At 34.6% G+C, this 14,959-nt stretch overlaps 2 protein-coding genes across 2 annotated transcripts; one reads left to right on the top strand and one right to left on the bottom strand.

Moving 5' to 3' along the window:
- The first annotated feature begins 553 nt into the window (after positions 1–553).
- On the top strand, positions 554–1,869 carry LOC111391865 (translationally-controlled tumor protein homolog). Its single transcript, XM_023017145.1, has 5 exons — positions 554–622; positions 733–806; positions 1,128–1,256; positions 1,334–1,491; positions 1,574–1,869. Exons 1-5 carry the CDS (start codon positions 595–597, stop codon positions 1,689–1,691), a joined length of 507 nt encoding a protein of 168 aa, XP_022872913.1. The 5' UTR covers positions 554–594; the 3' UTR covers positions 1,692–1,869.
- A 2,949-nt stretch (positions 1,870–4,818) lies between these two features.
- Positions 4,819–10,464, bottom strand: LOC111389710 (26S proteasome regulatory subunit 6A homolog). Its single transcript, XM_023014658.1, has 10 exons — positions 10,224–10,464; positions 10,026–10,142; positions 8,093–8,200; positions 7,282–7,473; positions 6,990–7,181; positions 6,770–6,888; positions 6,554–6,641; positions 6,206–6,325; positions 5,922–6,062; positions 4,819–5,301 (listed from the first exon to the last, which is right to left on the bottom strand). Exons 1-10 carry the CDS (start codon positions 10,338–10,340, stop codon positions 5,224–5,226), a joined length of 1,272 nt encoding a protein of 423 aa, XP_022870426.1. The 5' UTR covers positions 10,341–10,464; the 3' UTR covers positions 4,819–5,223.
- Between the last annotated feature and the right edge of the window lie 4,495 nt (positions 10,465–14,959).

The raw sequence follows: 14,959 nt of genomic DNA, 5'->3' as shown, positions 1-14,959 counted from the left end.
ATATCAAATCACTAATCTCCATATAAGTCGACTACGACAATAAGCAACTATAAATAGCATTACTCTAAAAATAAATTAAAAAAAGAGTATAAAAAATAAAAAATACAAATACTTTAGAAGAACGTGTGGTTGAAAGTAGGAAAAATTTTGTATTTATGTGCAAAATATTTTATTGTGTGAATGTGTAATTAAAAATGAGTATATAGAATTTTTTTTTTCTCAAATAATGATGATAAAAAAGGGCATGGTCATTATTCCTATTTTTATAACGCTTGTATGTTTAAAATAAATTAAAAGAAGAGTATAAAAAATTGAAAATACAAATACTTTATCGTAATAAAAGATCATATTCGTCGAATAAAAGATATTCTCTGACACACGTGGGCCACGTCTGCCACAAAACGTGTCTAATTTAATTTCTTACCTTTAGTTTTCCTTTGAATTCTCACCATCCTAAATCATTCCAAACTCGGAAACTCCTCTCTACCTCCTCTTCTCTTCTATATATACATAAATCCTCTTTCTGCGTTCAGTTATTTTATTGTCACAACAAAAAAGAAGAACTTCTTTAATAAAGGGTAGTTATCTGCAATCATGTTGGTTTATCAGGATCTTCTTTCTGGTATTCATCTACTTTCTTCCACAATATAACTGTAATTGTTTGGAATTTAAATTTTTCTGCAAAAAATTCAATAATGTCGTCTGAATAATGAATTTATGATTGATTTTCAGGCGACGAGCTTCTTTCTGACTCATTCCCCTATAAGGAAATCGAGAATGGCATGCTGTGGGAAGTAGAAGGGAAGGTACGTAGGATCTGTATATGTCCTTCTATGCTTCCTTCTGATATTATGCGTAACAAAGTCGCATCCCCAGGATTTGAATCCAAACTTAAATGAAATCCTAATAACAATTGGACAAGTGCCCAATTGGTATCGAGATTGAACTCAGGTCTTGGATTCAAATCTGCTCAATGCGACGAAAAGTCGTGAGGGGTGAGACAGGCAAAAACTCTCCCCAAGGAGATAATACATACGATGTAATGGCTTAGGCATAGGTCCATTACATTATGTAACTCTCATTTGTAGAGGAGAAATTTGACAAAATTACTTATTTCTTATTAATAGTGGGTTGTTCAAGGAGCAATCGATGTGAATATTGGGGCCAACCCTTCTGCTGAAGGTGCGGATGCAGACGAAGTTGTTGATGATCAAGTTGTCAAGGTTGTCGACATTGTCGACACCTTCAGGCTTCAGGTTAATCAGGAATGTGGATTTGTATCTCTAACTGTTCTCTTTCAGAGCATCAACTCATTCTCTGTAATTGTTTGCAGGAGCAACCCGCTTATGACAAGAAGCAATTTGTTGCATATGTGAAGAAATATATCAAGAACTTGACACCTAAATTGGATTCAGAGAAGCAAGAATTATTCAAGAAGCACATTGAAGGAGCTACTAAGTTTCTTCTTCCCAAGCTCAAAGACCTACAATTGTAAGTCTATCTACACTTTCATAAATTGTATCAATTTTCATATAGAAATCGATAGTCGATAATATTCTTATACTTTTGACAGCTTTGTTGGGGAGAGCATGCACGACGATGGAACAATCGTGTTTGCATATTACAAGGATGGTGCCACTGATCCCACTTTTCTATACTTCGCTTATGGGTTGAAGGAGGTGAAATGTTAAAAAGAAATCGAAATTTTTTCACTCTCATCGAGTTATAGCTTGAGTTGTTGGTATAGTGTCAGTATTCAGTTTTGATGTTTTATAGGTAATTCGTAGCGATTTTTGGTAGTATATAACTTAGGTTAAGCATTATATACGACAATTGTATCCAAATGGGGATACGAGTTGAGTTGTACAAGCTTAAAAATATAGACGTGAAGATTATTTATTACAAATGCTTCTATTGAGATTTTGCAACATAATGTCTTGTGATTTTTAATTTTCCTCTGCCATTCATTAGTATATAATATCTTTAATCAAGACTTTGCCCCCGTTTGTCACTCATTATTTCACATTCTATCACATTATTTTTTCTACAATAATTATTTTCACTACATATTCTCTATTAAAATAATATTACATGTAAATAAAAAAAATTCATTCTTTTTTAACCACATATTCTCCATCAATTTACTATTTCATAATATATTTTTCAAATTAAAGGAGCCCAAACATACCATTTATAAGTTTCACATGCTCATTAGGAATTTTTTACTTACTCTTGAAGAATTAGATAAGAATAATGCTATCTAAATTTAGGAATCCATTTCCGTGACAATTCATGATGTCTAATTTAATTTGTCTTGTTTCTTTACATTTAAATAAATTTATTATTAAGCCCCTGTTTGTTTTGCATTCTTTCCCCCCATCAAAATGAAAAATATGATCGTTATCCATCACGTCAAGTCACCAAATTTGAATTTATATCTCTTGTATGGGGCTCATAATGACTATATTTTTCATTTTCATTCTTAAAAAGGTGAAAAACAAACAGGGCCTTAATATCATGTATGTGATCATGTAGACTGATACTGAAATTAGATACATGTTCAAAGTCGATTTTGCAGTTCAGGCCCTGCAAGGCCCAACCCAGAAGCCGTAGCCTGTCAATCATATCGTATTGGGCCCGGTCAAGTTTTGGCCTATTATGGATATGGCAGGCCGAAAAGATTTAACCTTTTGAAGTTTTCTTTTGGGACAAATTCATAACGACGATACATTAAGAATACAATATCACATTTATCAAACTTATAAAAAAGTTTCACGAATTATTAAGTCATATAATAATATATATATAGGAAAAATACACATTAAATTAGGATAAAATAACTCTACTCTAATAAGAGCCGTGACAGGGCAGGCATCGATGGGGCCGCCCTCCAATAGGGGGACCCAAATTGGCGCTTGTCACAAGGGTTGTCACGACCTTTGTCACAGTAGCGTCCCCCATTAAGATAATATAATCATCATTACCACATCTTAATATATAGTATATATTCATTTTTGAATAATATATTCTTCTCTAATATTTCTCCCACCAACTTTCTTTCGCTCTTACTCTACTGATATGGAAAGTCGATACATTCACATCTCCATTACATCCAAAACCGTTCCAAAAGTATCATTATAATTTGCCTTAATTTGATGAGTGTGTTTACTCAAGAGCAGATTTCGACTGAGTAAGTCGTAATGTTTTTTGTGATTTCATTGTACAAGTCGAGTAGCTTGGACTTTACGAATGGGTTTTGTGGAAATAGCAGTAATTCAAATAATAATGGCGATTGAATTAAGGTTGTTTCTGACTGTTATGACATTGAGATGCTTAATGGATGCGTCCAGATAGATCCTGAGGCTATTGACCGTACGTATTTCATAATTCATAATTTTTTGAACAGATTTTTGTATTTCATAAAATTTCAACATGATTGTGACCTGTTGACTATGTGTTTTGTGCTATATGTGACAAGGTTTTGTTTAACAATAACTGTTTGTGACCACATATAAGTAAGTTGTTAATGTTCGTGACAATGTTTGTGTAAGCTATTATTGTTTGTCAACAAATTTGGGTTATCTATGACTGACTGTGATCAAATTTATCTTTAGTGTGATTGTTTGTGATCAGGTCAATCTAAACAGTGATTGTATGTTATCAAGTCACTGTTAATTTGATCATACAATCATAGTTAAGACATATCAAATCACTGACGGTTACAACGAAGATAGACTTGATCACAATCGATTACAATTGATACAGACTTAGTCATCGAGGGTTGCAATTAACATATAAATGGTCACAAACTTTGAATGTGAACATGTTTTATCATAAACATTCATTGTCAACAGATGTCTAATTACGTGTGTCATTATTAACATAGACTTGATCATATACAATCACACCGCCACTTTAACCTTGAATCCGCTATCATCTCCACCTCCAACCCATCACCATCACAACTTGTGCATGCACCTAACTCCTGCAATCAACAAACACCATAGCCACCTCCAGCTTTACCTCCACACTATCGAATTGATCTGTTACAATTAAAACACCACGGTCATCGATACCACCCAAGTCGTCCATCATCTCAAATCCACAACCTCCTCACCAACTCTATGTCAAATCTATGACATTGTTAAGAAAAAATGACTTTTTATTGTCGTCATCAAGACTTTCGGGTTAGATCCATTGTTTGGGGATTGAGTTTAAAACAGTTCTTCTTGTTCTAGAGAGATGGTTAAGAAATTGTTAGAGAGAGAGAGAGAGAGAGAAATGGTTTAGACATAGGAAAAATGATGTTGCCTTTTATGGAGAGAGTACTGAGAGAAATAGTAAGAGAAAGAAGTTTATTTTTGATAGAGAAAATAGAGAGAGAAAAATAAATTAATCATATATTAATTAATTATTTTAATAAATCTTCATTATTACTTGATTTATGAAATTAAAATTAACCCTCGTTATTTTTAAATAGTATACCTTATATGTAGAATTTTGGGTTATCTTCATTTTTTCTTTTTTTCCCCATTTCAATTCACCCTGGCACAGGCCATGTTAGATCAGAGAATCTCGATGTGCTAGATGTAGCATTCACGGGCAATGTTTGGCTCGACAATTTAAATACCTTTGATCAATTCAATATGATTAATCAGTCGTTCCTTAAAACTAAGCCTCTTTTCAGTGAAGATTAAAATCAGATTTTTAGTAAGCTTCGATATAAATTAATAAAATGTGTGTTTGAAAAGTCGTGGAACTCATAAAATGTGGTTACGATTGATTGTTAAATTAAAATCTCCAAACGGGGCTAAATAATAAAATGTGAAATTGAGCTTTAATGTGAAACTAAAGATGCGGGCAAGTAGGGTGTTGTGTATGGGAGCGTTATGCTATTCAATTGGCTATATTTTCATCTAGGCGAAGGTTCCTCGAATAGCTGTGGCATAGCAGGGTTTAAAACATGGAACCTCCAACATTGGAATAATAAGCTTAAAATAAATCTAGCCTCAAAGTTCACATACAAACCATGAGTACAGACCTAAAAGGAAATGCATATGAAAAGGTGGTAGCCAGTCTTCTGAAACTTTTGCAACTTCGTTGTAAAATGATCTCCATGCCAGAGTCAAAAGCTTCTTGATTTACTAGGCTTGAGTAGCACATTTGAACTTCAAAGCAAAAAGGTTATCTTATGCAGATATTGTACGTCGAAGCCAGGTGAAACTATGCGTAGTAGTTCAAGCTCGCTTTCTTTTTAGCTTGAACTTGGATAATACCTTCATTAAAATCTTCATGGTTCACCTGGAAAAACCAAGTCAATGTATGCAGGTTAGTTTAGTTAACTTGAAAAAAGAAAAATGGAGGGACGGAACAGATGTAAATATTTGTTCTTACTCATCTCACACACAGGTTCAAATCCATTTTTCGCTATACAAGGCTATACAAGGTAATGACGACATCTAAACAATTTCCATATTGAGACAACTTCGTTAAAGATGACTAGAATCGATGTTAAATCAAATGGATAAATTCTTCTCAAGATCTGGACTCTTTAAGGCAAAAACAAGGAGTATAATCAGCTTTCTTAAAGTAGTAGTCTTCATGGAAGTTCATCAACGCACAAAATCATACAAAGGCTAGCCCAGGAAAATACTAACAAATCCTCAAAAAGATGCATCTTATGTCAAAAATATGTTAATTTCTTTTATTCTTTCTTTTGGGTGGGAGTCACAGACGGTATTTCTGGCAGACCCGGTAAAATAAATATAAAAGTTACCAGTCAGAGTAAATCAAATTTCAGAACTTAAGGGGCCAAACAGCCCTGTATGCTGAGGCAGTTTAGTCCCTGGACACAGTGGGTGCATGATTTCTCAGGGCAGGCAGATGCCCAAGGTGTATCAGAGAGAGAGAGAGAGAGAGACCTCAGTGGCATCACGGCGTAGTGCTAGCATTCCTGCTTCGACACAGACTGCCTTCAGCTGCGCCCCATTGAAGTCATCTGTTGAACGAGCAAGTTCCTCAAAGTTGACATCTGGATGAACGTTCATCTTTCTGGAGTGGATCTATAATATGATGCAGCAAAGAATACGACACTCAAAAACAACAGTAGTAAAAGGGGTTTCTTATGACAAATATGGGAAACATTTAGAGTTCCACTATAGATGAACTTATATTCAAAAGATAGGAATCCTTGTGGCAGGCATACCTGCAAGATTCTAGCTCTGGCTTCTTCAGTAGGATGCGGAAACTCAATTTTACGATCCAATCGACCAGACCTCATTAAGGCAGGATCCAAGATATCAGCTCGATTTGTAGCTGCTATCACCTTGACATTAGAGATGACACCAAAAGAGTTTCAGAATATCTCAAAGTATAAATAATTGGAATTGACAAAAAAACACAACAATGTATTTTGGACGTCAAAGAAAAGTAACTGCAGAAAACAACCCATCAACGGTCAAAAGTACACAAGTATATACTTCCAAGGAATCTTCACATCAAAAAACACGAACAAACGTGAGGAAAAATACATGATAAAGAGTAGAGAAATAACCTTGATACGATCATCACTGCTGAAACCATCAAGCTGATTGAGCAACTCTAACATGGTCCGTTGCACCTCTCGGTCCCCACTAACTTCACTGTGAAGTATAAAATATTGTCAGCAATTAGCAGAGCCACAGTGCCAATAACTCCCGCTCCCAAAATCATATAAACATCAAGACCAGGAAGAATTTACACAGATCAAATCTAAAGAGAACTAACTCACCTGTCAAAACGCTTTGTACCAATAGCATCAATCTCATCAATAAAAATGATGCAAGGAGATTTTTCTTTAGCAAGTAGAAAAGCATCACGAACCAGTTTTGCACCATCGCCAATAAACATCTAAGACCATAACAATTTATATCACTCCAAAGATCACTGAATAACTAGCTAAAGAGAACAGGAATCAGAGAGAGCGACGAATAATCTCAGATATATTATACCTGTACAAGTTGGGGACCTGCTAGCTTAAGAAAAGTAGCATTGGTTTGAGCAGCACAAGCACGAGCCATTAGGGTTTTCCCTGTTCCAGGAGGCCCATATAAAAGAACACCCTTGGGTGGACGAACACCTAATTTCTGAAATCTCTCTTTATGTGTCATAGGCAACACAATTGCCTCAACTAGCTCTTGAATCTGTAGTGATCGATATAAGGTTTCAGCAAAAAATTTAATGTATCAAATGAGGCTGAAAAGCATTTGCTCATATCAAAAAATCCTAAAGAAATAAACTTTCCTGTTTCTCCAGGCCTCCAATATCATTATAGTCTTCTGTTGGCTTTTCATCAACCTCCATAGCCTTCACACGAGAATCATACTCAGACGGCAAAGTATCCAATATCAAGTAACTGTCTTTGTTTACTCCAACCAGATCACCAGGCTTCAACTCATCAGGATCAACAAGACCTACTACAGGCAGGAAAATCGTCTGCATTCGACAAAGATAACATATTTATTCTCTTAAGACATTTAAAAACATCATTAGTTTGACATGATCACTTTCAGATTTCCATTATCAATATCATAGTACATCAATTCCTTAGACAATTATCAACTTCGGTAGTTTAACACGTTCACTTCATGATGTTAACCTCATGCATGACATTATCAGGTTCTGTATTTCAGATTTCCATTTGATCGACCACATGACTTGATCTTTTGACAGAGAATTATTATATATTCTATGTTAACCAGATTCCTTTCATGGGCAGAAGCTTAACATAATGAAGAGAACATGATCACTTTCAGATTTCAATTATGGAAATGATATATTCATTTTGGTATATCCAACGAAAACTCCTGACAGTCAATTATTCTGCAGAAATCAATGTTGTTAACACTCATATGCCAAGCCCATCGATTTGAGAACATCAATAAACATCAACAAACATGCAACCATTTCTTCAAGCAAACGAGAAATAAAACAAAAAGGAAATGAATGTTAGGTCAAAACAAATGAATTGCAAAAACACATGCACAAGCACAGATGCGGATGCATACAGTCTCTCACCACAAAGAGAGAGATGTATGTACCCATGATATCTTACCTGGCGTGTGGATGTTTTTAGAACTACACATTTACCCTTCCTTTGCGAGTCAAGATCAATATTTGCACCGTCTTCTTCAGCCTCATCCTCTGGGTTCATTTCCAAAATCTGATAAATATAGAAAACAAAATGACTATTCATAAAATTAAGAATTTGTTTGAGCCCCATTTTTTATAAAAATAGATTTGTAATAGTTATTTTTTAGAGAATGAGTGGTTAAAAAGTAGGAAAAAATTTTGGGTTTACTTATAAAATTATTTTATTGGGAAAATGTATGGTAGAAAATGAGTTTGGGAAAAATGTGTTTTCAAGAATAAGGCTCAAACAGGGACTAAATCTCCAATCTCTACTAATCATTATAGATAGTGACACTAATCAATCAACTCAATTTTCAGGAATCACATAACGTCATCAATTGGACAGATACTTCTACAGGCATTCTGCTCAAACTCGACAGAAAGCCAGAGCTAACTTCCGTAAAATGGCAAGGGATCCTATAAGTTAATGCGGCCTAAATTTCATTTAAATATAAAGCATGCAAACTGGGAAAAACAATATAAATCCGGGCATAGGTTGTGACACAGAGTCAAAGAATAAGACTAATCCTTGTATCCCACTATTACTCAACTTGCAACTCCTAATGTGATCAGTTCATGAACATATAAGGTTATCAAAAAAATTCTAACTTAATTTACAAAAATAATCCGTGATTATGCAATTCCTAAACTGCAATCAACTTGACTAAAGTATTAAAAAGACAAATTGATCAGACAACTGAATAACCTGGATTCAAACACAGGCTCATGATTAGAAACAAAATAGTAATTATCCAAGACATCAAGCAAGCTGCTTAAGTTGAACCTTGGAAAAGTCTTCAAATCACCTCCTATAATCCTTAAAGGTCAATGCCATTTTTCACCATCATCAATTTTACTAAAAGATTATTTTAATTTACAGGTGAAATATCCTAAGAACACGTCACATGAAATACAAATTATGAGGAGAAGACAGCGTCTAGATACTAGATACAAAAACATGGGATACTATCCCCACATTACATCAGTTACCTACTCCCTGAACTATATGTAACAGGAAAATCATCAGACACATATTAGAACCCCAAAATTTTAATCCTCCCCTGCAGAACATCAAATTCCATAGCCACCCCTATAAGATTTTAGTATTTCTTAGGAAATATATTAACTAATGAATTTTAAAATTTTTTTGTTCTATCACGCTTCAAAAACGCCCTGGAAAACAAACCAAAAACAACTTTTTTGTTCTTCCAATTCTAGTCATGGAAGCGTAATGTAAAACATTAATCATGGGACATACCCTTGCACTAGACTTGTGCACAAACTGGAAGAGAATTAAGTTATAAACAATAGCACAAATATATATCAATTTGCAAATCCTTTGTGAGTAAAGTTGAACTTTGGTTTATTTCTTTTCTTTTTGTAAGTTTGTCAAGTGGAGGTAAGTTTTATGCTTTCATAAGGTCAAATTCTAAACTTCCTTTCAATTAAACTAAAAGATAATATAATAGATAAGAAGGCGTTCCCTATTGTAATAATTCGTTCAGTGCCATAGCATTACCTCAATTTCAAAGTAAGTCTCCTGGCAAAATCATAATGATGATCCTAATCCCCCAGTGTATGCAATTATTAGGATTTTCTCTCCGTGAAACTGATTTCCAAGCCTCTTTACTATGTAGTTATAATTCCCTTTCTTTCTCCAGTCATCATAAAGAGACATTATCAAAACACAAATCCACATCCAGTATTCCAAATGCCACTCATCTCTGTTAATTAGACATTCCCATTAATTCCACACACCGGAACAAGAAACAACGCAACATCCGTAATTGAACACTTGAATTTAAAAAAAAAAAAAAAAGATTTGACAAAATTAAAACCATATTGAACATAAGTACCTCAACAATGTTGCCAACTAAGTAAGGGAGCTGCTTGTTGAGTTTGATTTTCTCTTGATTTTCCTTTATCTTCTCCTTCAACGAATCTAAATCCAGATTCGTTCTCTGCAACTCTTCCTAAGGAAATAATAAAGTATATCATGTAACAAGAAAAAATCATACTCTAATTTCTCGCGCAGGCAGAGAGAGAGAGAGAACCTTGAGGATTCGGATTTCGTTGTCAAGAAGGCGAGATGCTCGAACAATGTCGTCAGTGGACATAGACGAGAGCTGGTCATCTTCGAAGTTGGTATCTTCTACCATCGGCGTCGCCATTTTTGATCAACTATGACTGATCGTGCGTGTAGAGAGAGAGAGAGAGATTGGAAGGATTTGGGGAGAATGAATGTTATAACCTAATTCAAGAGCCTGGTTGTAGCGTCGTGTTCATGAAGAAAGCTATTCACTCGGGGGTGTACTTAAAAAAAACAAAAACAAAAAACAAAAAACAAAAAACAAAAAACAAAACAAAAAACTACAAATAATTGGAATATTCCTTCTTTTTTTTTTTTTTTGTGTGAATAATTTTATGATTTTATGGATGACAACGGGAAATGACCCAATCGATCCTTTTCTATCCTGGACAGTAGGATGGAAAATGATTAAAATAATTTTATTTATTGCTCATTTTCTTTTTTCTTTTTTTAATATTAGCTATTGACTTTTTGAATAGCTCAAGTCTGGACCCCATTAAATTTCGTTCCATTTTTCTCTCTACTATTTCCAGCCATACAATCTTCCATAAAATGATATTACACATAAATTGAAAAAATTTCATTCTTTTTCAATCACTCATTTTTAATAAAAATATTATCCAATCCACTTTCATTTCAAAAAAATGAGGGCCAAACGGGATAAATTCTAAAAATAGAGATAAAATACAAAGTACATCTTGGACATGATGAATATATGGTATTTTTAGTTAATTTAAACAATTTGTCAATCTGATTACGTTATTGGGACTCTTGTTTCGGGACAAATAATATTTTAAATGCCATCCTACATGCCCTCATTGAGAGATGGTCGACTGGTATAAATTTGAAGTGGACTATCAATTCTCATGTTTGACTTGCCTAGCCCAAATCCAGCACAATCTAACATGTTCTCCTCGGGGGACAACAGTATAGAACCACTGAATAAGGTATAAGTCGTAGATGAGTTTCATATAGGAAATATGCATGCAGAATTTTTTAGAGGACTTTGTCAGTAACGGGTTATTATACTATCATATGTCACTTGTCAAGTCCTCTTAAATTACTGGAGATATACCATGAATTTTAATATAATGTTGTCAAGGTTTACAAAATCGTTACACAGGAGTACAAAACTATGGATTGGAGAGCTCAATCCATATGAAAGTTGAGTTGCACCCTCAATCTTGACGTTATCAATGTTTACAATATCACACTGAAGTATATAACTACGGCCATATGAAACATGAGTTGCACCATCAATCTTGTCACCATATATCTCTAGTTCCTCTATGCATTAGGGTTGAATTATCTTGTGTGATGTACAAAAACATATTCTTAACGGATGAACTTGCTCACCCCTAGTGGATACCCAATGACTCTAGCATTAAACTTATTGAAAGACTGGTTGAGTAACTCCAAAAACGAATATCAAACCATACGTCAAATCTACGCGTATATTCTGCACATTAACAAGCTTATAACCTATGTTGAGACAAGCTTTCGCCTAATATCAGTAGAAAAGTAGCCAAATATGTGTGCAAGAGATTGAAATGAATGAGATGAAATGTGTCATCTTAAAAGAACTGTCTACACTATGACTTCTACTAGTAAAACATCAAATAACTTCAATGCACAAAGGGGGAAGACAGATTTGGTAGCTTCAAGAGTGGGGTTCTGTGTTGCTGAACTTAAATCTGTAACAACAGCTTCCAATAAATCCTGAACCGATGCAAGAAACCAGCAACAATGCCCCCAAAACAATATTTTCAGTGAAGATAACAGATGCCCACTTTTTTTGAGTGCCAAATATTGATGAAAATGTGCTTCAGAATCCAGTATATCTGCAAAGATTGTTTGAAAGAGGCTGAGTGATCAATACAGAGTAAATGTCTACTTCAGTATGCATCAGAATACCAGAATTCGTCTCAATTTTCGGGTAGGGCTGGTAATGCAATTGCATAAACTAGGCAACAAAAGATGTTTTATGAAAGTAAATCCCTTAAAAGAGAGATATACTAGGATGAAATTGCTTTATAACTTGAAAATTGCCAGTGTATTATGGGGATTATCATAATGCCACCCATTGATGAATCCTGCAAAGATACCTTCAGCTGCCATTGCGTAAACAAGCAAAGCATTCATACCAATCCATTCCAATGTTAGAAACAGGTAAGTCAAATTCCAAATATGAACCTGCCAAAGAAAGAGGCTGAATCTTTAACTGACACTAGCATAAAGAGTCTGAAACCACCTCAAACAACGTTTTTTTTATTTTCTTTTTCAGCAGCGAGGTTGTAATGTAGAATTATCATATTCAAAAATGATAAAGTGTACCAGAATGCAGAAAGTCGAGAATACAAATGCTGCTGCTCCAGACATTACACGAACATAGCCGAAAGTGTAAAACTACTTATTTAAAGGAATGTCTGCAATTAAACAAATGAAATAAGGAAGGATACAAAGCAAAAATCAACGAAGAACTTCCATACATTTCAGGCTCTTCAATTCGCACAATCAGTAAAATGAAGGGTAATACCTAATCAGAAGAGCAAGACCCGAGACAATTCAATGTCAAAGTCTAGTTGGATGATCCTAAAATCACGTATATGAAATTTGATTATAAATGCCATAAAATTTGTATAAAGCACAGTAAAGACCAATTTAGGAGAGGCCATGTGTACCAGAACATGTCCAAGGAAAGTGCCTCTGCTTTTCTCTCCATTATTTTACTTCCCTTCGTATTTATCTAATTTTCTCCTAAAAGTACCAATTGATGTTAAATCTGTAGTTACCCCACCAACCATCACAAAGTCTCTCAAGTTAAATCATTCTGCACCTAACAAGTTGTTAACAAAACACTTGTAATTATTTGGAGAACACTCGTAATGATTTGGAAGGGAATGTTAGAAATGAATTTTTTGAATGTTAGGAATTTCAACGACTTATTAACAAATAATTTGTGGGAATTCTCATTCTTTATTCTGCACCAACCATTGTTGAAAATTGACTCGGGTACATTGTCCTAAATCTAACAATTTAAATCATGAATCTCATCGACAATCTCTAGACGCAAACAGTAAAAATGTAATCTAACAGCTTAGCTCGCAAACTAACAGTATTAGAAAAAACGTGTACAAAATTATGATGTTCAAATAGATCATATCATATCATCTACACACACTACTACCTTATCTGGAATTCTTTGCTAGAGTAGATTAAAATAACAAAATAACGAAACCTTAAATGAATGGAAAAACAAGTCTTACGACCAGGCTTGAATCTAACACTACACACGAGCGTAACAATATAATACAATAAGTTTCATATTACGCAATATGGGCTATTTGGCCATGCATGGATGAAGAGAAATATTATATGACAAATTTCAGACTATTTGTTGTAAAAATGCCAAAAAATATGTTAATCATAGCATATAATACTTGAACGAATCTTTGTTTCTTCCTGAATTTTATCAATAACCTGGATTTTTATTTTTTTTAAATAACTACAACAAGAGTTTGGACGACGTAACGATATTTGCACATGTTCAGCTTTCTGGAAAAAAAATTAAATAAATTTCTAAAGTCACGTAAATATTGCTCCAATTAGCTTATCGAATCCAGACACTGCCTCAAAGTTGCATAGAAAACGTTAAAATGAAGACTAAAAACAACAAATGCTCAAACAAAAGGCCCTAGTAAGCCAGGAACCGATCTCTGTTTTTATCACATGATATATGCACTTCTACCGAAGGGTCCAATTCGATGCCCTAGTCATACCTCGTTTCATTTTATCTCCTTCGATTTCTGCAATTTCTACGTTCGAGTAAATAGTAGTTTGCTGATTATTATGCAAGTACTATGATTCGGTAAGTCGTTACTCTAGTATTTGTTGGTTCCGAAGTTTATGTGAGCTGTATGATGGTTGTACCAAAACAAATTAATGTTTAACCCGCAGGAGCGTGATCAAACTATCGATATATGACTTGAAAGTGTAGTACAAAACCACAAAATCAAAGTATCAAAATGAAACAAGAAAAGGAGAAGAAAAAGAAATGAAATCCGAGGCAAGTGATGGCACTTCTCCTTAAGACAATATTGTCCCGCTATGGTACTCACGGTTGACGGCACTTGTCTTCCAAGATACAACGGATATTTAATTTTGTGATAGCAACACTTCACACCACAAGAATCGGCGAACCGACGGAATTTCCCCCTCTACAAAGGGATTTTATGCAAGAAAAAGGGAGAGAGATTTTGTAATAGAAAAAGAGTGCTCAATGCAAAATATGAGTTGGTGTACCCTTAGGAACGTCCAAGGGGTCCTATTTATAGAGGAGGAAGGGGTGTGGATGAAGTGGTGTGAGCCAAATCGTGCAATCTTTCGAATAGTTGTAACATTCCATTTTCGCTAGGTTTTCGCTCAAGCAGCGCTTCAAAAATCTGAGCAGAACATACTTCACTCGCTTTTTGTTCGAGCGAACATCGACCGACAGTGTATTTTAGCCCTTTTCCACCGTATTTTCCTCCAATCTTTGGACCGCAATTTCTCATTCACCCGGAATTGGTTTCTAATATCCAAATATACTATGATTATCTACTCGATGAGTAGAACAAGTTTGCCTTTTTATTTTTGTAATTTGACCATCGGATCAAGTTCGAATATTCGGCCGAAATTGACACGTTAGTCACACTTTCTGAT

The sequence above is a fragment of the Olea europaea genome, chromosome 3 (genome assembly GCF_002742605.1).
Source record: "Olea europaea var. sylvestris chromosome 3, O_europaea_v1, whole genome shotgun sequence".
In the NCBI taxonomy this organism is placed as follows: domain Eukaryota; kingdom Viridiplantae; phylum Streptophyta; class Magnoliopsida; order Lamiales; family Oleaceae; genus Olea; species Olea europaea.
The sequence above is the reverse complement of the archived record's forward strand: the minus strand, read 5'-3'. Positions and strand labels throughout refer to the sequence as shown.